This window comes from Nicotiana tabacum, chromosome 4 (assembly GCF_000715075.1).
Source record: "Nicotiana tabacum cultivar K326 chromosome 4, ASM71507v2, whole genome shotgun sequence".
In the NCBI taxonomy this organism is placed as follows: Eukaryota; Viridiplantae; Streptophyta; class Magnoliopsida; order Solanales; family Solanaceae; genus Nicotiana; species Nicotiana tabacum.
The window spans coordinates 74,498,987-74,523,129 of record NC_134083.1 but is presented as its reverse complement, the minus strand read 5'-3'; the positions used below and the strand labels follow the sequence as shown (position 1 = coordinate 74,523,129).

The following is a 24,143-nucleotide window of genomic DNA, read 5'->3' as shown; positions in this document are numbered from 1 at the left end:
TCTGAAAGATCCAAATTAGGAAATAAAGGAGAGGAACTGGATATAACATGCTTGAAGGGAAAGTGTCACGACCCCAAATCCACTAGTCGTGATAGCACCTAACCCAACCCGCTAAGTAAGCCAATCTGACCCGCTGCGGCGTGCAGCCCGATTCCATAATCATCCTCACATTTAGTCCCTCGACCTCACTCAGTCATCAATCTCTCCAGTCTCTCGGGCTCACAATGTCATGATACCAACCCAAAAATAATGATATGATGCATCAATAAATAACAACAAAGACTGAGATATGATATGCATGTGAATGCGTATGACTGAATATGTAATGCAATAAAAGAAGATTACTAAACAACAGAAATGACCTCAGTGGGTCGCAACAGGATAAGCATGTAGCCTAGACATGGTTTCTAAAATAATCACAGCTCGATAACTCTAGTATGTATAGATTTCATGATTTCAGACAAGTTCAGGTAACTACACAATACCAAAGAAATAGCGAAAATCACAGTTCACACGGTGCACGCCCACACACCCGTCACCTAGCATGTGCGTCACCTTAAAACCAAACACATAACACGTATATTTATGGTTCATACTCTCAGCTCCAAGATTAGAAGAGTTACTTACCTCGAGCAAGCCAATACCAATGTCGAGCAAGCCAAACGATGCTTCAAAGATGCCATCTTGCGCGTTCCGACCTCCGAATAGCCCGAAACTAACCAAAAACAACTCAAGTACATCAAACAATGCTAAAGGAACCAATCCCGATCGAAAAAGATCAAATCTTGAATTAAAAGCCCAAAACCGGCCAAAATCCCAACCCGGGCCCGTACCTCGGAACCCAAAAAAATTTACAAAATCTAACAACCCATTCAATTACGAGTCCAACCATACTAGTTTCACTCAAATCCGACTTCAATTCAATATTCAAAACTCAAATATTCACATTATGAAACTTTAGGCCAAAACCCCCAATTTCCTCTTTAAAATTCATGATTCAATTACCAAAAACAAAGATGGATTAAGGAAATATAACTAAAACCGAGTAGAGAACACTTACCCCAATTCATATGTTGAAAGTTGCTTCAAGAATCGCCTCAATCCGAGCTCCATAGCTCCCAAAATGAAGAAAGAACAAAAACTCTCGATAATATAGCTTCTGCCCAGCGATTCCGCATTTGCGGACAATTTGTCGCATCTGCGACCACCGCTTTTGCGGTAAAACTTCGCTTCTGCGAAAACAACTGATCCAGCAAATCCCTCGCACCTGCGGTCTTAAAGTCGCTTCTGCGATCGCGCTTCTGTGTACTTGAACCGCATCTGCGGTTGCGCAGGTGCGTCCAAGCACCCGCACCTATGATCCTCACGCCCATCTCCCCTTCACGCTCCTGCGACTCCTCCGTCGCTTCTGCGACCATCGCACCTTCACAAAACCAGCTGCAGGTGCGATCACACCAGAATCAACAGCCTTCAGCAATGCACTATGCAACGAAAGTGATCCGAACCTCGTCCGAAACTCATCCGAGCCACTCGGGACCCCATCCGAATATAACAACAAGTCCAATAACATAACACGGACCTGCTCGAGGCCTCAAAACACACATTAAAACCTCAAAACGATGAATCACACCTCAAATCAAAATCTATGAACTTTGAACTTCAAACTTCCACAACCGATGCCGAAACCATTCAAATCACGTCTGATTGACGTCAAACTTTGCACACAAGTCCCAAATGACATAACGAAGCTATTCTAATTCCCAGAATCAAAATCTAAATTCGATATCAAAAAGTCCACTCCCGGTCAAACTTTCCAAAAATCTAATTTTTGTCATTTCAAGCCAAATTCCACTACGGACCTCCAATTCATAATCCAGACGCGCTCCTAAGTCCAAAATCACCCAACGGACATACCGAAACCATCAAAACTCCGTTCTGGGTTCAAATTTATAAAAAAGTCAATCTTGGTCAACTCTCCCACTTTAAAGTTTCAACAATAAAATTCATTCTTCCAATTCGATTCCGAATAACCTAAAAAATCAAAACCGACGATTCACATAAGTTATAATACATCATACGGAGCTACTCATGCCCGTAAACTACCGAGCGAAGTGCAAATGCTTAAAACGACCGGTTGGGTCATTACAGAAAGACATCTTATTTGAAGACAGTGTCCCTGCTTACAAAGAACTGTTTAGAGTGAAGATCATACAAGATGTATCATTTTTGCACAGAGGAGTAGCCTAAATGTACAGCAGGAATGGCCCCGGGAATGAATTTGTCTGCTTTTCTAGCTAAGGTGGCATAGCACAGGCTACCAAAGATCCTCAAGTGCTGAAGAGAAGGAACCTTGTTATAGAGCTTCTCAAAGGGAGAGGCTCCCTTCAACAAGACTGTAGGCAGTCTATTCAGAAGATAGACTATTGTATAAACATACCCACCCCAGAACTGTAGTGGAACAAAGGCTTGAAACCTCAAGGCTCTTGCCATATTAAGGATGGACTTGTGTTTTCTTTCAACCTTACCATTCTGTTGAGGTGTATATACACAGGAAATCTGATGAATAAGTTCATGTTGCACTAAGAAACTGTTGACCTGCTCATTGAAGAACTCGGTACCATTGTCAGACCTGAGACACTTAACCTTGTAATCAAATTGAGTTTGAACTAGTGTTAAAAACATTTTTACACTACAAAAAAACTCGATTTAGCGACGGATTTTTGCGACAAATATTTTTTCGTCGCTAAGTAGCGGTAGATTAACTACGGAAATAGAATTCTGTCGTAGAAAAAGTAAGTAGAAGACTTAGTAACTAATTTAGCGACAAAGTAGCAACAAAATAAAAACTCTGTCGCTAAAAATTGGCGTTAAAAATTGGCGCCCTCATTTTAGCAACAAAATAAGCAAGGAAAATTTGATGACAAAATTTATTACATATTAGCAACGGATTTAGCGACGAAACATGTATGTCGCTAATCTTTTTCATTAATGAGGGTACATTTACCCTTGTTTCTACGAAAATATTTTGTCGCTAGGTATTTAGGGAAAATAAGTGTTGCTGCTATCTTTACCTTTGTAAGACAAAAAAATAAGGTCTTTCTCACAGAAAAATACAGTAAGAAACGAGCCCCTTTGCTTCTTCTTCTTCTCCTCTAATCTTTCATTAATCTTCCCAGATGCACTACTAGATCATCTCTTTTCTAAAATACTGGTATGTCTCTGCTTCTTTCTCTGTTTATTAGCAATTTTTCTATAGTCAAAATTTTAGGGCTTTGGTAGATGTAAAATAAATCAAGCTTTCGTCTCTTCCCCCTTCTTCTTTTTAGTATGTGAAGTTAAATTTGAAGTAGGGGTTGACATATTCTGGGTATATCTCATTTGTGCATAAATATGTATTGTTATTACTACTTATTATTGCTAAAATCTGATTTGGGAGTTTCTTTTGTGTTGAACTCTTGATTAATACCAATTTTGGTGATATTTGGTGATTAAAATCTAATTTAGGTGTCTAGAGATCTGCGTGGTTTTCAATTTCTTCAAGGTGAAGTGCTAGAAAACTCTACTTTGTTGCTGAACTTTCACGTTGTTTTGTCCTGCTTTTAAGACTGCTTTGACATCAACCAGTTCCAGCATCTTCCCAGTAACATGTTCCTTCACTCTAGCACTAGTAGTCTTGGAGTTTTGCCGCTCTTTTATGCTGCCTGTATAGCTGGTTTGTCCAGATGTTGAGACTGTATTGCCACCTACCAGTTCCAACTTCTTAGCATCAATCTTGTCATTCATAACCTCCACTGCTCATTATGCAGCAAAACCTCATAAGAGTTTAGAGTACACAACTCCTTTGCACCTTCTGTTTGATCACCATGCTGCACCTTATCTAGACCAGCTGTTTTTTGACTTGCAACAATCTTTTTGCAAGCTACCGGAGTCCATCCTTCCTCCATATTTTTCTCCTCATTGTTGCTCAATTTATAGGCATTCAAGCTAGTTGTAAATGCACAATATTCCTAGCCAAAATGCTACTGGAATGTGCAGCCACTTGAACACTTTCGTGTCCAGTTTATTTCCTTTTCTTGTTGCAACAGATTTCCAACCTGCATATTTGCTTCTATATCCCATGGTTTCCTGATTGCTCAGCTTCAACATCCACTTTTTAAGTGTAATTGATTGATATACAGCCCAAGCAGCATTAGTAGCATTCACCGCTCATCACATTCATCAGTTGCAACTTCAAAATGTTGCATCAAATTTCCAGCTTGGTCATGAGCCACACCAAGTGCATACTCTTAGTTGGTGATCGACCCACCTCTGCCCCGTCACTACAATTTGAATTTTGCAAAGCCTTAACATCTGATTTTTGTGAAGCTGCTATCTCAATGTGAGTTGTACCAGTTTTGCTTGACGCATCAAAACCAAGTTCAGCTTTTTCCTCCTTTCTTACAAGACCTCGGCCTTCATTGTGCATAGCAGTAGGTGTAAACACTGCTGGTTTTTCAATTACTTCACGTGCAGATGTAGTAGCTTGATCACCCATCATAAATAACTTTGTATGATTTTGTAAAGCTGAGCCCACAGCCTGGTAAATCCTTGCCAAAGAAGTAGCTGCAGGAATATCCCTAGGAGCTTTAGATTTATCAGAAGTTTTTCGTTGATCCGTATTACTCTGCACAGTATTTTCAGCAGTTGTTTTCTTTTCAATAATTTGTCCAGTTTCAATATGAACTACAGCTGCATTAGGCACATTTTTAGCAGCTTCCTTAACACCTGAAACAGCAACCCGATCAGCTGGTGCATTCTGAGAAACCCCATGCTCCACTCGAACTTCAGCAGGTGGAACAATTGTGATATTGAGTTTTGATGATTGCCAGCCCGTTCCTCCTATATTCACCTTCTCAGTCACACGATCACCACCATTACCAGTAAACGACACCACAACAGCCTTCTTCTTTTTATCCAATAAAGTCCTTAAATCACCTTGATATTTCTCAACATATTTGCCTTCATACGTAGCCTTTTCATGATCGTGACTGCCATTTTTTTCCTATTTTCTTGACATATGAGTTGTGTAGCTTTTTGTATCAATACATGATTTTGTCTTCTGAAACTAGCTAGAAACATGAATATAATCTCTGTAATAAATTTATTAGTACCTTTATGGTTCTACATATTGCAAAATAAATCTATATGGTAGTCTTTTTGCATGTGTCTGACTAAATTTATATTTGCTCAGCTTCATTTCAGGAAAAGGAACGAAACAATCTCAAAGATTTCTGATGGATTAGTTAAGGTATTGGTATCTTTCTATTAACTCATAAATATATCTTAATTTATTTTGTTTGACATATATTTTACTGTCGCTATCTCTCTCGCTCTCTCTCTCTCTCCCTTCTTTTTCTTGTTCTTATTAGCGCTTTCTTAAAATGAAATGTGAATGTTATTTAGAATTTTAGCTTTTTCACAAATGGTTAATCTTACATATAGTGACTACTAGGGGTGCGAGATAATTTTCAATTGTCTAAAAATATTCACATAGCTTACATTAGCTTTCTGATATATTTGTGATGTTCTGATGTATTTGAGATTGTTTATATATAGTGACTGCTAGGGATATATTTGTGATATTCTGATGTACATTAGCTTTCTGATGTGTTTGTGATATATTTAATCTTACATGAGCTTCATGATGTATCTGCGATGTTCTTTTTCTTTAACAATTTATGGCTTATAAAATAAAAGTAACTACTTGAGTTTTTTTGCTGCCATGTATTTGGTTTCTTTCCTTCGTGCATAAAAAGGCAATACTAGGTGTTTGGTAAGGTTAAGTATATCTTCCCTTTACTTTATTCTTGTGTTATTACTTACCAAAAAATAACATTTGCTTGTCTTTTATATTTCAACATTAAATAGGAAAATGGAGAATGTAGAGTGTGGTTGGATGTATGAGAGGTTGGATGGACGAGGAGGTATTAATTCTTGTTTCATATCGGGTGTGGATAAATTTCTCCAGTTTGCATGTTCTCAATGAAATCGCATGAGTGGCGACAATGTAAGATGTCCTTGTAAAAAAATGTTACAACATTAAATACATGGATGTTGAAACCGTTAGATTACACCTTTTGCAGTTTGAATTTATTGAGAATTATTTTGTTTGGATATATCAAGGAGAAAGATGCCTGACTAATGAGTTGTCTTCAGGTAGTAATTTGAATGGTGGTGCTCAACCAGAATTTGGATATGAGAATCCATACCGAAGAATGATTCTTGACATAGTTGGGCCCAATATTAGCCAGGGTTCGAGTTCGCAATTTGATAGTAATGTTGAACCTGAGTCATCTCATCCTTATGAACCTTCAATGGAGGAGGAGCCTAATCTTAAATCTCAGAAGTTCTATGATTTGCTACAGGCTGCCAATGCAGAATTGTATCCTGGTTCTTCTCTCTTTCAACTTGCAGTAGTTTCTAGGATGTTAAACATTAAAATGGAGAATTCATTGTCACATAGGGGTTATGACCAAATGATGCAACTATTTAAAGAGCTTTACCTAAAGATAATATAGTGCTTGATAACTATTATCAGACTAAGAAGCTAGTGCGTAGCTTGGGTTTGCCCGTTGAAAAGATTGATTGTTGTAATTCAGGATGTATGTTATATTGGGGTGAGGACGAGGACCTCACATCTTGTAAATTTTGTGGCTACCAGAGATATAAGAGTCGTGTCGGCTCTCGTAAGAGGAAATTGGTCCCTTACAAGAAAATATATTACTTTCCTTTGATTCCTAGATTGCGGAGATTATATGCATCCCATGCTACAACTGCTGACATGAGATGGCATCATGAGCATGTAGAAGAGGAGGGGCTAAAGCGTCATCCATCAGACTTTAAGGCTTGGAAGCACTTTAATGAAACTTATTCCTTTTTTGCAGCTGAACCAAGGAATGTAAGGTTGGGATTATGTACTGATGGTTTCCAACCATTTGGTCAATCTGGGAGGAAATATTCTTCGTGGCCAGTGATTGTCACTCCATACAATTTACCTCCACGGATGTGTATGAAGGAGGCTTATATGTTTATAACTGTCATTGTTGCAGGACCAACCAATCCTAAGCAAAATATTGATGTTTATCTACCACCTCTAATAAAAGAACTAACCTTGTTGTGGGATGAGGGTGTAGAAGCATTTGACATCTCAAAAAAGCTAAATTTTCAATTAAGGGCAACTTTGATGTGGACAATCAGTGACTTTCTAGCATATTCTATGTTATCAGGATGGAGTACCGCGAAGAAGTTAGCATGTCCTTACTATATGGAGGAAGCACAATCTTTTATATTACATCATGGTGGAAAAATATCTTGGTTTGACAGTCATAGAATGTTTCTTGACCAAAATCATCCATTTAGGAGAGATCGTAAAAACTTTCTTAAAGGTCAGACTGTCAAAAGGCTACCACCAACCTTTATAACTAGAGAGGAAATTTTAAACAAAATTAGTGAGTTGGGACTAAGGAAAGTGACAGAGCTGGATGTAGAAGAAGTTAATCGGAGAATATGTAAAACTTGTGGATGGAAAAAAAGTATCTTTTGGGATTTTCCTTAATAGAATTCCAACATGATTCGACATAATCTTGACATCATGCATATTGAAAAGAATGTCTTTGATAATGTTTTTAACACAATTTTTAATGTTAAAGACAAAACCAAAGACAATCCAAAAGCACGTCTAGATATGGTAAACTACTGTGATCGATCTCAGTTGGCAAAGGATGCAAGTGGAAGCTATCCCAAAGCTGCATATACAATAGACAAGGCAGCAACAGATATCTTGTTTGATTGGTTGAAAGGTTTGAAGTTTCCGGATGGGTTTGTTTTGAATTTGAGTCGATGTCTAGACACGACCAAGTATAGGGTATTTGGAATGAAAATTCATGATTGCCATGTGTTCATGCAATGATTAATGCCTATTGCCTTTCGTGAGTTGCTTCCTAATAATGTGTGGCAAGCACTTACAAAATTAAATTTATTTTTTAAAGATCTTTCTTCGACCACTCTACGAGTTGCTGAAATGGAGAGATTAGAGGCAGACATCCCACAAATCTTGTGTACGTTAGAACGTATATTTCTCCCTGGGTTCTTTAACTCAATGGAATATTTACCTGTGCACCTTCCATATGAAGCAAGGATTGCTGGATTTGTACAATACCAATGGATGTATCCTTTTGAGAGGTAAATATAAAATATTTATGTACTAATTATAAAATTGTGCTACACATGGGTTTTCTAATTTAGTGGTCCATCCATTTATCCATTTAGGTACCTTGGAACTCTTAAAAATTATTGGGAATAAAGCTAGTGTCGAAGGTTCCATTTGCGAAGCTTGCTTGATGACAGAGTCAACATAATTGTTTTCTCATTATTTTTGAACCTTATGTTATGACACGTAATCATAATGCGGCATGTAATGATGATGGTGGTGTTGGGAAAGATCTTGAAGGAAATTTATCAATATCCACCCATTCAGGTCGACTATGGGGAGAAGCAAAAAAGAAAAACTTATCTCTTGACGAATTCAAGGCTGCCCAAACTTACATTCTACTATATTGTAAAGAGGTTGAGCCATTTGTGATGTAATATTTGAAAGTTATACTTTCTTAATATGATAAACGTATCCATATATCATGAATTCATATTTTAACTTATTTTATTGCAATGAAGTATGTATGTGGAACGTTTGCCAGAAGAACTCCTGAATCGATCTCAAGATCAAATAGATGAAAGCCTTCAAACATATTTCGCTGAATAGTTCAAGGGATATGTAAGACTCCAACAATCATTTTCTTTTATAAAATAATTTACTTAAATTAACTTGTAAAATTTAACTAAGTCTTACGATTTTTCTTAAATAGGTTCGTTGCAATCACACTGAGAATGAAGCGCCTATGGGTAAGTAAGGCAGCAAGAAGGTACTGTGATTTTATTTGCAAAATAAAAAAAGAAAGGGATTTAGTTCAACCGGATTTTGTTCCAGAAAATGTGTGGGACAATTGGATGAAACTATGAAAAGATCCTAAGTGTATTAAAAATCAGAAATAAATGCAAAAATTTGTTGCGGCGGTGGGACCGCTGTCGCCATTGGGACTCACACGGGCGGCTTTGTCACCATTGGGGGACATCTCAAGAGACTTGTAAGTATATTGTTCGTAAGGGATAATCATTAGAATTCAATACACATATTTCAGCTTTCTTAATAGGTTGATCCCTTGTTGTTCTTGTGGTTTGAGCAATGTTTCAGCTTGGTATTGTTCTTGTGACTTGTTTATTTATTTGTGATGAGATGCAAAGTTGTAACTGTAAGTACAATAGAGTAAGAATAACAGAGCAGCAGCAGTTGCAGTCATAGCATCATCTATATGAAAAATCGGACCCTTATCATGTGATGCTGCCGTATTTTCACCAGTTAACAGAGCAGCAACAACTGCAGTCATAGCCCCTTCACAATTTTGCCCGGAATTAGCCACACCACTATTCCTCATAGCAGACTGTTTTTGAACTTCAGCAGGTTGTATGTGAAACACCTGCTGCTTACCACTATTGTTATCTTTTTCTGATATTTTCATAAAACTTTGGCCAGTAGGAATAACCAATGCATTAGTTCTTGTCTCCACCTGAGCATTAGGATTTCATGCATCGCAATTTACATATGCACTAGCTGCCTGTTGCAGAGTAACACTGCTGATTAGTACCACTTTGTGACAGCAAATGCTCTATGTGGTCAGCTCCTTCTATCAACAATTGTCCAGTTCTTTTTGCATTTAAAAAATCCCTAGCATCTCCTTGCAACTTTTGAGTTATTCTTTTGAGTATTTGGATTTCTTGGATATGTTGGTAAGTATATAATCTGATTTTTTTTGTAGGGGCTATTCTTCTTGTTCATGTACTATTGTATACCTTCTTGGTACCTCCATTAATAAACTGTTTTACCTTATCAAAGAAAATAAAGCTATTTATTTTTTGTATAGTCTATTGAAAAGGGTCGAGATCCAACACCAAGTGAGCTATATTTTCACGTCCATACACATGGTCATGATGAAAAATCTTTTGTTAGTGAGCGATCACGAATTGTACTTGTAAGTCCAAATCCAATAATTTTATTAACTTTATATATGACATTCACGTCCCACTTAAACTACTTGTTTTGCACCTGTTTCTGTCCTAAAAATGATTTTAGCGAACTTTTGATTGAATGAAGAACTTAACAGCTATCATTAATGAATTTCACTAACTATTATGCTATTACCAGGAAAATTATCAACAAATATTACAACAACAAACACAAACTCAATCTGATATTGATCAATCTCTAGCATTTTATCAAGCCGCGGGAGGGAAAAAGAAGAGAAGAATATATGGTCTTGGATATCAAGCAAAATATTTCTATGGGCCTAATCTTCGTGCCTCTTCTGGATCTGATGCTTCATTATCAACACCACCTCTGAATGCTCAGTTATCATCGATGGCGAATTTGGATGAGTTAGTGATGCGATTGATTCCTGCATTGACTGATCATATGGTTCATGTACTGACTTATCACATGCTTCATGTGTTGGCTGGGCGAGTAAGAGGATTGATTTCTTCACCCTCACATATGCCAGATAATCTTACCCATCACCCATCAGTTGTGTCACCTCCAATTCCTCCTCCTACTACTAATATTAACGAGGTTCATGTATCGTTTTCTGATGATGACCTTCACTCCCCAGTCTCTCAGTAGTTAACTTTTTTTATTTGAACTTTGGTATTGTAGATGTTTTGGTATTAACGAGGTTTATGCATCACTTTCTGATGATTACCTTCACTCTCTAGTCTCTGTTTGAACTTTATTTTAGTAATGTAGATGTTTTAAACATAATTATACATTTGCATTTAGGTATCTATTTTGGATCTTGTAGAATATTAATTTTTATGAATTTTAGTTTTTATTAAGTATATTCTATATACTTGAACAATATCTATTTTATTATATAAAAAATAAAAAATATAATTTGTGACGAATTTTCTTTGTAGATATAACTAATATAGAATAACATGCTGCGACAGATTTGCGACAAAAGAATTGCGTCGCCAAAAGAAAGGCAGAAATGTCTCAATAATATCAGCGACGGATTAACGGCGGAAAATATTCGTCGCCAATTAAATCTGACAACGAAATGACTTGTAGATATGACGACAGAATTGATGAGAATTGTGACGGATATGTGTTGTCACTAACAGTTGCTACAGATACAAACCGTAGCTAATTCGTTGCTAACTTACCAACGGATTCAAATTTTTCGTTACTAAGGGGTTAGCTACGAGCATTTTAGCGATGGACACAAATTCGTCGCTAATCCGTTGCTAAACCTGTTTAGCAACGGAAATATACTATTTAGCAACGGAAATATACTATTTAGCTATGGAATTAGTCCGTCGCTAAAGGCTTTATTTGTAGTGTTAACACAACACTAGATTCTGCTTTAGTGTTCATTAAGAAGATTCAGGTGTACTTGGAGAAATCATCCGCCAATGTCATAAAATATCTCTTACCATCATGAGTTGGGACCCTATATGGTCCCCAGACATCAGCATGCACAAGTTCAAAAGGATGAGCAGAACAAGAAGTATTGTGAGGAAATGGCAGTCTAGATTGCTTAGCAATAGGACACAATGTACAATGGTGATCTTGCATAGGAACATGAAGTAAACTACTAATCTTTTGTAGAACTTTCAGAGGTGCATGCCCTAGTCTCTTGTTCCACAAAGACACAATACAATTCTTAGTAGACCTAGTATGAACTGCCTTATTGTTACTAGAACTAGAGACAGTATTTACAAAAGATACTAGACTGGTACTTTGCTTTGCATCTTGCAGCTGCACTGAGTCCTTAGAGACATTTGGCTTCAGGATGTAGAGCCCACACTCTTCTATACCAATCCACATTACCTTCCCACTCAAGAGGTCCTGAAAAAGACAAAAATCAGGAAACAATGCAACAAGGCATCTCAACTCCTTTGTAAGGTTTGAGACTGACATCAAGTTGTATTTGAAGTCTGGAGTGTATAAGACATTCTGTAATAATTTAGTTTTGAAGATTGTGGAAACACCAGTATGACTGATAGCAATCTGCTCACCATTAGGGAGATGAACTTTATTACTATCTATATTAGTCAGATCCTTGATTTCACTTAGTAGCTTGGAATTATGTACCATATGATTGGAGGCTTTTGTGTCTACTATCCAGTTATCATTAACTAGATGAGACATGAAGGTTGTTATAGTACCTGTGTTGTTCATAGTTGCTGCATTTGCCACAGATTCTACCTTCTTTCCTTTGCTCAGCATTTGCAGGATCTGATTATATTGTTCTTGAGTAAAAACTGGAGTAGGGGAGGAGAACTGAGGAATAAGTTGAGAAGGGTCGGGAGTTTGAAATCCTGGGGCAGTGGATGCATTGTTCACATGAGGACATGAATAACCTCTTCTCTTGGCCTTGAAATCAGCAGGATATCCATGAAGCTTATAGCAAGTGTCCTTGGTATGACCTTTCAGGTGACAGTAGTCACATTGTAGTGTAGACCTCCCAAGGTTGTTTCTAGGTTTAAAACTACTATTTCCATTCACAAAGTTAGCCTTACTCATCAGCACTGTAGAATTACCAATACCAGCACTCAGAGCTGCATTGTTTTTCCTTGGACTTTCAACATTAACTACCATAGCATAGGCTTGATTGACATTTGGAAGTGGTCGAATCATAAGAATTTGATCTTTAGCATTATCAAAGGAGTCATTTCAACCAGTCAGAAACTGATACAATTTCTGTAGTTGATAGTGTTCTGCATGCTACTTGGATTCAGGACATCCACATGAAGGAGAAGGAGCTAAAGCTTCATATTCATCCCATAACTCCCTAAGTTTCGAGAAATTTTCTCTAACGATTCGACCGGTCGCTTTGGACTCTAGCGCATCGTTCGGCGGTTTGAGGCCATGAGAAGCTTCACTTCAGGTATTATGACTTGTACGTGTGGTCGAAATTGAGTTTCGGGAAAATTCGGAGTTAATTTGGAAAGAAATTTCTAATTTCAGAAGCTTTAAGTTGGAGGAATTGACTAAGGTTTGATTTTTGATTAAACGATCTCGGAATCGGGATTTGAAGGTTCTAACAGGTTCGTATGATGATTTTGGACTCGGGCGTATGTTCGGATCGAGTTTTGGATGACTCAGGAGCGTTTCGGCGCCTATTGTGGAAAGCTGGCATTTTTGGAAGAATTTCATAAATTTGGGTTGAAGTGCATTACAATGTTATCGATGTCCGTTTGGGATTTCGAGTTTAGGAATAGCTCCGTAAGGTGATTTTGGTATTGGGAGTGCGCCCGGATGTGGATTTGGAGGTCTGTAGGTCATTTTGGGGTCATTTGGTGAAAGTTAAAAATTTGAAGGTTTTTGAGAAGTTTGACTGGGAGTGGACTTCTCGATATCGTGGTCAGATTCTGATTCCGGAAGTTGGAGTAGGTCCGTAATATCAAATGTGACGTGTGTGCAAAATTTGAGGTCAATCGGGCGTGATTTGATAGGTTTCGGCATCAATTGTAGAAGTTTGAAGTTTCAAAGTTTATTAAGTTTGAATTGGAGGGTGATTCGTATTTTTAGCATTGGTTGATGTGATTTAAAGGCTTGACTAAGTTCGTAATGTGTTTTGGGACGTGTTGGTATATTTGGTTGAGGTCCCAAGGGTTTCGGGTAGATTTCGGATGGTTAACGGATCGAGTTTGGACTTGGAAGAAATGTTGAGGTTGTTGTATTCTGGTGTAACCGCACCTGCGAGGTTAGGGCCGCAGGTGCGGAGCCACAAAAGAGGCCATGAGGGTCGCAGAAGCGGAGGCTGGCCAAAAAGGCCTGGGCCGCAGAAGCAGGCATAAACGCGCAGGTGCGCGAGCGCAGAAGTGCTTGGTGACCGCAGAAGCGGACGTGCACATGCGCTACATGGGGTGCAGATGCGGGGATTGGTTGGGCCGAGCTGGAGCCGAACCTGCGATGGAATGTTTGCAGGTGCGGAGCCATAAAAGCGGCTATTTGACTGCATGTGCGAAGGTCGGGCTGGGCAGATTGATTTAAGAACGGGACTTGGCTCATTTTCCCCTCATTTTTCACTTGGTTGGGGCGATTTTGGAGAGCTTCAAGGAGGGGTTTCATCATCTATGTCAAGGTAAGTGATTCCCGTGTATTGTGAGTTAAATACAAGATTTATACATGGATTCAAGCATGACAATTTGTAGAAATTTTGGATTTTGAAGAAAAACCTAGAAATTGGTATTCTTGGATTTTGATCACGAATTTGGGCATTAAATTGAGAATAAATTATATATTTGAGTTCGTAGTGCTATGGGTAGTATTTGTCTTCGAAAATTTTCGAAATCAGGGCCCGTGGGCCTGAGGGTTGCCTTATCGATTTTCGAGCGGAGTTGGAAATTGTTATAAATTGCTTAATTATGAGTATTAGAGTATATTTTGATTGGGTTGCATCTTATTTGACTAGTTTTGGATCGGCGGTCACCGGTTTGAGGTGTTAGGGCGATGTTGGAGCCAATTTTGGAACGTCGGAGTGAGATAAGTCTCTTTTCTAACCTTGTAAGAGAAAATTAACCCCGTAGGTGAATCAAATCATTATGTGTTTCTATTTGTGGGGGTTACGTACGCACGAGGTGATGAGAGTCCATGTGTAGCTACTATTATGCTTATGTCTGGGTAGTCTAGGACCCATATCATGTTGTACTTGCGATGTTTGCGCCCTACTTGTTAATTTAATTGTTTAAGACATTTAGAAACTCGATAAAGGAATTGTAAAAAGGTTAAACTTCATTTACTTGACCGTTTAATGAGAATTTAAAATTTTGGAATATTTGCCCCTTAATAAATCTTGAATTGGTTGTTTAATGTATTTTCTCTTTTGTGGAGCGGGCCGAACGCCTCGGTAGGAGATAGATGCATCTATGGTTCGTGTCGTTCGACCCTCGGCAGTGCACAGTTTAAATATTATGTTGGATCAGGCCGTACGACCTCGGCATGATTTGCGCATGATTGAATCGGTTGCTTTGAAATTTATGATAATTGATATTGCTTCATTGTCCTGAGATACAAATTGATAAACGACAAAAAATAAATTTGGAAATTTCTTATTAACAAAAGAATTATTCACTTATTTCATAATATTGAGCTTACAGCCGTTCTACGTAATCCATGCTTAGTTATATCATTGATATTTTATTTATTGCCCATAGTAAGTGTCGAAGTCGACCCTTCGTCACTACTTCTTCGAGGTTAGGCAGTATACTTACTGGATACGCGTTGATTTACGTACTCATACTACCTTTGCTGCACATTCTTTTGTGCAGGTACATATATGTCTAGTGGCCTCGTGGGAGCAGAGGCTTGTAGGCATGCAGAGACTTAGGTGATCTGCATTCCATAGTACGATCCGCAGCCAACAAAGTCTTCCTCAGAGTATTTATATTTTTTTTGTTCAATTTGTATTCCGTACGGACGCTGTATATTATTTTATATTCCTAGTTGATGTTCATGCACTTGTGACACCGGGTTTTGGGGCAATTATGGGTTGCACTGTATTGGAATTGTTAAAAATATTATTATTTACTCTATAAATATCATCTTTTACTATTTAATTGAAGGAAATATGATTTCAAGAAAATTAAAATGAGAACCAAATTAAGTATTTATTTTTGGCTTGCCTGACAGCGGTGTCCGGCGCCATCACGACCTTCAATGGATTTTGGGTCGTGACAACATGGTATCAGAGAACTAGGTTCACTTAGGTCTCACGGATCATGAGCAATTCTAGTAGAGTCTTGCGGATCGGTACGGAGACATATGTACTTATCTTCGAGAGTCTACAGGACTGTTAGGAGCACTTCCCTCCTTGATTCCTCATCGTGCGATTTGATTCCTTTGAGGCTTATGCGTTCATTCCTTTCCTATTCAGTCTTATGCGATGTGAAGCGCTTGTTATAAATTAGGAATCGAGGAATTTTAATGGTACTACAAATGTGGTGCAGGATGTTTCTCCCTGCGTATTTGATTGGGCTATTGTTGTCGCCTTGCGGAAGGTCGTTCTGTCGTTGCAGCTCAATATTTGTATTACCTATGGTTTGAGATTTGGCACTGATTGTTATGATGATTCGTGCGTTGCTATCGCATAGTGTTGGTGTAATGGTAGGATGCTTGTCTATGCGTCGAGGCAGTGAATGATTTAAAAGGAGGTTTTTCTCAATACATGATTCAAGGGTTCAGTGTTTTATTTCCAATGGAGGAAAGACATTCGGACTAAGAATGTTCAGGTTTGGGTTGATGGAGTAACGAAACTTGGTATTTTCGAGCGTGATGGAATTTTCATCTGTGATGTGGTGTCATCGTCTTGGATTGGATGCGTTAAGTTCGTCGGTGTTGTGGTCTTCTTCAATTCGCCTTCGGGGCGGGGTATTGTAAAATGGTGTCGGAGAAGCGGCTGTAAGAAATAACAGGGTGTAGCGATTTTGGAATCGAATCGGTGTTTCTAGTATTGATGGCTCGAGGAAGACGATCTTCGGAAAGGTTTGAAGTTGGTACCGATCGATTGGTTCAAGTGCTACAGATATAGATTTTGATTTAAGGCAACAGCTGGGCAGTGGAGGATGAGGAAAGAAATGTGGGAGGTGTCTTGTCGCGGTTAAGTTTCTAGAAGGCCAAGTGTGAGAGGCAGAAGTCGAGTAGTTGCTTAAAGGAGAGGGTTTGACCAAAGTAGGAGAGTGGCAGAGTAGCATATGGGTTCTATTGTAGGATAGCTACACGCGTTGCGAAAAGTTTAGAGTGATTTGGAACTCATGGTGGATAGTGACTAAGTCCACGAACTTAATTTGGAATATTGGTTGCTATACAGAGAAGGATTGGATACGGCGAAAAGGAGTTGCATGGTATAAAGAAGGATACAACATGACTTTGGATTGGAATTTATTGTCGCACCTTTAGTTGATGTCCATGAGGAGTGAACGGGCTTGTACAGCTGGTGAATGAGCACGGGCTCAGGATGGGTTACTGATTTTGTAGTAATTGTACCCAGTGCAGCAGCATTGGATGATGTCGGCATGGAGTTTCCACAGGTGGGTTATCTCCTGTGAGCAGGTTAGCGGTTGCGTGGTGTTGACGAAGCTCATACGAAGAATTTTACTGGCTATCCGATAAGAGGTCGAATATGTAAATATGGCTAGTGATTCAGAGCGTTCATGAAATGGTTAACAGGAAGATTTCGAGGAATTTGGAGGGTCGGTTGCACGAGGTCATGTCAGTAAGGAAGAAGGAATCATGGTAGGTTCCAGGGTCATGTAATAGTAGCTTCAAGCTTAAGTGGGAGAGCCCCACCGCCTACGATTGGATTGCATGGTTATCTACTTGTGAGGTTTCTAGTTATCGGCATATTGGTGGTTTGTTACGACTAAGGAAGAGAACATCAGTGGTGATTTGAGCCAAGGATTTGAGGAATGTGTGCTATAATTGGCCTTATCGATTCACGTTTAGGCTTTGGGAAGACTCGGGGTTTATGCTTCGTGTAGATGTGATGTACAAGGAAAGTGAGTCAGCCGAGTGCTTCTTTGAGAAGGTGTTCATATGCTAGCAGGGCCTTGGAGTTTGATCATAATTAGAAACAAGTCAGAGTGGATGACTCTCAACAATGGTTCTAGTAGGTTTAAAGATTCAAAGTGTGGTGCCTAAGAATTTCGAGCCAGTAGTATGGTTAAGTATTGAGCTTTTGCAGTGGATTATGAAAAGTGGATTGGAGTGTTCTACGTTATCTTCGTTATACGGTGTGACATTGGAGGAATGGGAGAAAATAACTTCGGATTCATAGAGGGATTTTCAGAATGGGTGTACCAGTTGACGATGCGAATATGCGCATAAGGAGGGTATGAGATGGTTCATGGGTTTTGGAGACAACGTGGTCTCGTGAAATAAGGTCACTCAGGATGAGTGCGGATTTGGGTTCATGATGTTTTGAATGGAGCTATTATTATTTCTAGGGCAAGTCCTGAGTAAATTAGAAGAAGTGGCTCGGTTGGTAATGGTTGAGTCAGCACGGTTATGGCAGCGACTAGTTTCTCCAGCGTGAAGTTATACATGTAGTTTGTGGTTGTACACTTGGGCTTGAGCGCCACCACAACTTGGTTGATTTGGGAGGTATTCAATTCGTATGGCTTTGTTGTGTAAAGGGATTTCCGGAAGAGTTATGGTAGTTTAGATTACGACATGAGGTTGTATTTTCTGCGGTTTGGGAATTTAGTTGCGTGTTGCATTGGTTCTTCTGAAATGAGCTAAGTAAAAGGTTTCTATATGATGAAGTATTTATCCTATTAGTGGATCAGGGGTTATTATGGAATTCTGGTACTCTCACGTATTGGCATGTTAGGTGCAGTGAGCGGCATGGGGAATTGGAAGCTAAGGATCAAGGTTGAGGTTCGGTGTTGACAAGAATGTCACGATCTCGGATAATCAGGGAAGAATTCAGATGGTTAGAATCAGCTGGTATTGTCTTTAGCGTCACCTAAGATCGGTGTCCTATGTAAGAGGCTTTGTGTACTGATTTGCGGCTTCTTGATTTGCTTTATAGCATTAGTGTGGCTGGTGGTATGGATGTGCAGACTTGTTACCTGGTGCGGAAGGTCGTGGGAGCGTATCCCACAGGAAGATTATATAAGTGTGACATGTAGTCACTTGATTGATTAAAGATTTGAAACCAAGTATGGAGATTTGGTATTATCGCTAATGTGAGAGTTTAGGCCTAAAAGGCGCTCTATTCAGTTGGTTGTGAATTGTGGAAGTTTGTTTCGGATTTGATGGTTGTTCTTGTGTGCCATGGGAAAAGGGGTCTTGTGGATCCTTGAAAAGTTATTAGCCCAGTGCGGTACGATCAGAATTGACTTTAAGGTCTGTGGATGGATCTAAACGTGAATGTGGGCCCTATATCAGGCCGGATGTGTTCATTTCAGCATAGCGTTGTTTTCGGAGGGGTCTTCGGGCCTTGGATGATATTTCTGTTGTCGGCCCTTCCGTGTAGTCTCTATTGTGCTATGTGGGTTATGAGGCAGTTTGATTATTCGCACTCGTATTGAGATCCCGTATAGTTTGTGGTGTTATGTGAGCAGGATGGCTCTCGAGATGCAGATCATATATCGCACCTTAGTTGTGCTTGAGTTTTATAGCACGTGACGCTACCCGTCTCCCCAGGATTTGTATTATGCACTTGGCGTGCTTATGATTGATATTCGGGCACTTCGTGAGTATAAGCATTGCAGCTCGATGTGTGTTTCCTTTAGATTGTTATGTGTGGATCGGGTAGCACGTCGCCACGGATGTGTTGATTGGATCGGGTGGCACGCCGCCACGGGTATCATGATTGGATCGGGTTGTACGTCGCAACAGTGTGATGTTGAGCACAGTTCCCTATATCTATTCCTATGTGTTTTGTCCCGCATTTTCTGAAAAAGATTCATGACACCTTTTCGGTTGTTTAATTAGTCACGTGGGTTGAGCAGTTCTTTCCGGAGTTCATTTTTCCTTATGTATTGTATGCGAGTTTGTGGATTGTTGGCACATGGTGGAATCATATGAGACCTTTGGTAGTGTTTGTGGTGGCTTATTGCCGGAACGACTTGTACTGGGTGAGACGAGATTTTTGGACCTGGGATCAGTGCGATCAGATTTATATGAAGCATATTAGAGAGCAAATATCGTTATTTGGTTCATAATGAGGTAATGGTTCTTGTCAAGATAAGAAACCCAATGATTTGTTGACTCGGCAGTTGGTTATGAATTTCTGCACATCTCTTCCGTCGTGGCAGCATTTCAAGAGTTCGAACAGGACTTATACGTGTCATGAAGTGTATTGTGGGCATCAGATTCGTGAAATTTCGGCTATTGTTATCGGAGGATATTATTATGGTCATGTGAATTATGTGGTGCATGGTAAGAATTTAGTAAGGGTACACAATCGTGTTTGGTGTAGTGTGTAGTGATTGATACAATGTTCGTATGTTGGAAACAGGCCTGGTAGAGAATTTCGGATGTTGGAATTTGACTCTAAGACTTACTTGACTAAATAAAGAGGAAAATCTTCATATTGGTTCAAGCTAAAGTGCTCAACAAGGTTGTGGTAGCACGGGTAGGTGCACGAGGTGTTGACCAATGATTTCGGACAACTTCAGAGCAGCTCTTACCACGTTCGAGGACGAACGCATGTTTAAATGAGAGAGAATGTAACGACCCGACCGATCGTTTTGGGCTCTAGCGCATCGTTCGGCGGTTTGAGGCCATAGGCAGCTTCACTTCAGGTATTATGACTTGTACGTGTGGTCGGAATTGAGTTTCGGGAAATTTCGGAGTTAATTTGGAAAGAAAATTCTAATTTCGGAAGCTTTAAGTTGGAGGAATTGACTAAGGTGTGATTTTTAAGTAAACGACCTCAGAATCAGGATTTGAAGATTCCAACAGGTTCGTATGATGATTTTGGACTCGGGCGTATGTTCGGATCGAGTTTTGGATGACTCGGAAGCGTTTCGGCGCCTATTGTGGAAAGCTGGCATTTTTGAAAAAAATTCATAAATTTGGGTTGAAATGCATTTCAATGTTATCGGTGTCCGTTTGGGATTCCGAGTCTGGGAATAGCTCCGTAAGGTGATTTTGGTATTGGGAGCGCGTCCGGATGTGAATTTGGAGGTCTGTAGGTCATTTTGGGGTCATTTGGCAAAAGTTAGAAATTTGAAGGTTTTTGAGAAGTTTGACCGGGAGTGGACTTTTTGATATCGGGATCGGATTTCGATTTCAGAAGTTGGAGTAGGTCTGTAATGTCAAATGTGACTTGTGTACAAAATTTGAGGTCAATCAGACATGATTTGATAGATTTCGGCATCGATTGTAGAAATTTAAAGTTTCAAAGTTCATTAAGTTTGAATTGGAGGGTGATTCATGTTTTTAGCGTTGGTTGATGTGATTTAAAGGCTCGACTAAGTTCGTAATGTGTTTTGGGACGTATTGGTATATTTGATTGAGGTCCCGAGGGCCTCGGGTGGATTCCGGATGGTTAACGGATCGAGTTTGGACTTGGAAGAAATGTTGAGGCTGCTGTCTTCTGGTGTAACCGCACCTGCGAGGTTAGGGCCGCAGGTGCGGAGCCGCAGAAGCAGCCCTGAGGGTCGCAGAAGCGGAGGCTGGCCATGAGGGTCGCAGAAGCAGCCATGAGGGCCGCAGAAGCAGCCATGAGGGCCGCAGGTGAGCGAGCGCTTGGTGACCGCAGAAGCGGATGCGCTACATAGGGCGCAGATGCGGGGATTTGTTGGGCCGAGCTGGAGCCGCACCTGCGATGGAATTTCCGCAGGTGCGAAGGTCGGGCTGGGCAGATTGATTTAAGAACGGGACTTGGCTCATTTTTCCCCCATTTTTCACTTGGTTGGGGCGATTTTGGAGAGCTTCAAGGAGGGGTTTTCATCATCTATGTCAAGGTAAGTGATTCACGCATAGTATAAGTTAAATACAAGATTTATACATGGATTCAAACATGAAAATTTGTAGAAATTTAGGATTTTGAAGAAAAACCTAGAAATTGGTATTATTGGATTTTGATCACGAATTTGAGCATGAAATTGAGAATAAATTTTATATTTGAGTTCGTAGTGCTATAGGTAGTGTTTGTCTTCGAAAATTTTCGGAATCCGGGCCCGTGGGCCCGAGGGTTGCTTTATTGATTTTTCGAGCGGAGTTGGAAATTATTATAAATTGATTAATTATGAGTATTAGAGTATATTTTGATTGGGTTGCGTCTTATTTGACTAGTTTTGGATCGGCGGTCACCGATTTGAGGTGTTAGGGAGGCGTTGGAGCCGGTTTTGGAACGTCGGAGTGAGGTAAGTCTCCTCTCTAACCTTGTATGAGGGAATTAACCTCATAGGTGAATCAAATCATTATGTGTTTCTATTTGTGGGAGCTACGTACGCACGAGGTGACGAGAGTCTGTGCGTAGCTACTATTATGCTTATGTGTGGGTAGTCTTGGACCCATATCATGTTGTACTTGTGATGTTTGCGCACTACTTGTTAATTTAATTGTTTAAGACATTAGAAACTCGATAAAGGAATTGTAAAAAGGTTAAACTTCATTTACTTGACCGTTTAATGAGAATTTGAAATTTTGGAATATTTGCCCCTTAATAAATCTTGAATTGGTTGTTTAATGTATTTTCTCTTTTGTGGAGCGGGCCGAACGCCTCGGTAGCAGATAGATGCATCTATTGTTCGTGCCGTTTGACCCTCGGCAGTGCACAGTTTAAATATTATGTTGGATCAGGCCGTACGACCTCGGCATGATTTGCGCATGATTGAATCGGTTGCTTTGAAATTTATGATAATTGATATTGCTTCATTGTCCTGATATACAAATTGATAAACGATGAAAAATAAATTTGGAAATTTCTTATTAACAAAAGAATTATTCACTTATTTCATAATATTGAGCTTACAGCCGTTCTACGTAATCCAAGCTTAGTTATATCATTGATATTTTATTTATTGCCCATAGTAAGTGTCGAAGTCGACCCCTCGTCACTACTTCTTCGAGGTTAGGCAGGATACTTACTGGATACGCGTTGATTTACGTACTCATGCTACCTTTGCTGCACATTCTTTTGTGCAGGTACATATATGTCTAGTGGCCTCGTGGGAGCAGAGGCGTGTAGGCATGCAGAGACTTAGGTGATCTGCATTCCATAGTACGACCCGCAGCCAACAAAGTCTCCCTCAGAGTATTTATATTTTTCCTGTCCAATTTGTATTCCGTACGGACGCTGTATATTATTTTATATTCCTAGTTGATATTCATGCACTTGTGACGCCGGATTTTGGGGCAATTATGGATTGCACTGTATTGGAATTGTTAAAAATATTATTATTTATTCTGTAAATATCATCTTTTACTATTTAATTGAAGGAAATATGATTTCAAGAAAATTAAAATGAGAACCAAATTAAGTATTTATTTTTGGCTTGCCTGACAGCGGTGTCCGGCGCCATCACGACCTTCAATGGATTTTGGGTCGTGACATATTCAGATACAGTTAGCAGGTTTCGAGTTAGCTTTGCAATTTCCTTGTGAAGGTAGAATGATCTAGAAGCATTCACTTTATCAAATCGCTCACGAAGATCTTCCCAAACCTTGTGTGCATTAGAGGCATAGATCACAGTACTCAGTAAATTAGGAGCAACACTGTTCATTATCCATGCCAAAATAATAGCATTACATCAATCCCAGAGTTCATGAAAACTTGCATCATATAGCTCCTTCCTATAGGTTCCTAGCACAAAACCTAATTTGTTTTTGCCATGCAACACAATTTTCATAGATCTACTCCAAAGAGAATAGTTTTCCGAACTTCGAAGTTAAATCAAGATAACAGCACCTTGAGTATCAGAATGATGAATATGCAAAGGATGATTGTGATGAACTAAGTCAAGATTCTGAGTATCTGATGGTGGCGATGTAGCAGTATTCGAAACAGATTCATTTTCATTAATTGCCATAGTAACTTCGTAGATTTGTAAATTGAAGAAAATTACTCACTCAAATTGTTGTAGGAATTCAGGAAAGTTGTTGAATTTGCTCAAAATCAGCAAACCCTAGCTTGAAGAAGAAGTTGTATCTTCAGCTGTAACTTGAAGCAAGTTCTAGATTCGAACAGCTCAATCGTACTTTCTCCTCAATCGTTTGCCGGAGTTGAGCCGAGCTCTGATACCATATTAAAGAAATACATCCATTGGAGAAGCAGAGATGGAGAGAGAGATGGAGAGAGCTGCCTTTAGGAAATATCGAATCTCATTTCCAGCATATATATATATATATATATATATATATATATATATACACACACACACACACATACACACATACATACATACATACATACATACATACATACATACATACACTAACTACTAACTCCTTAATAATAAAATAATAGTTGTTGACAGTTGTACACTAACCCACTAACTAACTTCTAACAGTCAAACTAACTCTACAATGTATATAC

At 39.3% G+C, this 24,143-nt stretch overlaps 1 protein-coding gene across 9 annotated transcripts; it reads left to right on the top strand.

Moving 5' to 3' along the window:
• The first annotated feature begins 3,069 nt into the window (after positions 1 to 3,069).
• On the top strand, positions 3,070 to 10,849 carry LOC107767636 (uncharacterized). 9 transcript variants are annotated; one of them, XR_012708794.1, is made up of 9 exons: positions 3,070 to 3,211; positions 5,231 to 5,287; positions 5,908 to 5,963; positions 6,196 to 8,220; positions 8,308 to 8,604; positions 8,710 to 8,809; positions 8,901 to 9,179; positions 10,014 to 10,121; positions 10,295 to 10,849. XR_012708794.1 is itself a non-coding variant. In XM_075252008.1 (9 exons), exons 7-9 carry the CDS (start codon positions 8,934 to 8,936, stop codon positions 10,763 to 10,765), a joined length of 573 nt encoding a protein of 190 aa, XP_075108109.1. In that variant the 5' UTR covers positions 3,070 to 3,211; positions 5,231 to 5,287; positions 5,908 to 6,046; positions 6,196 to 8,220; positions 8,308 to 8,621; positions 8,710 to 8,809; positions 8,901 to 8,933; the 3' UTR covers positions 10,766 to 10,849. The 9 variants fall into 9 exon arrangements, 2 of the variants coding, with proteins under 2 accessions (XP_075108109.1, XP_075108108.1); XR_012708789.1 differs by having other exon boundaries at positions 5,908 to 6,046; XM_075252008.1 differs by lacking the exon at positions 10,014 to 10,121 and having other exon boundaries at positions 5,908 to 6,046; positions 8,308 to 8,621; positions 8,901 to 8,937; positions 9,082 to 9,179.
• The last annotated feature ends 13,294 nt before the right edge of the window (positions 10,850 to 24,143 follow it).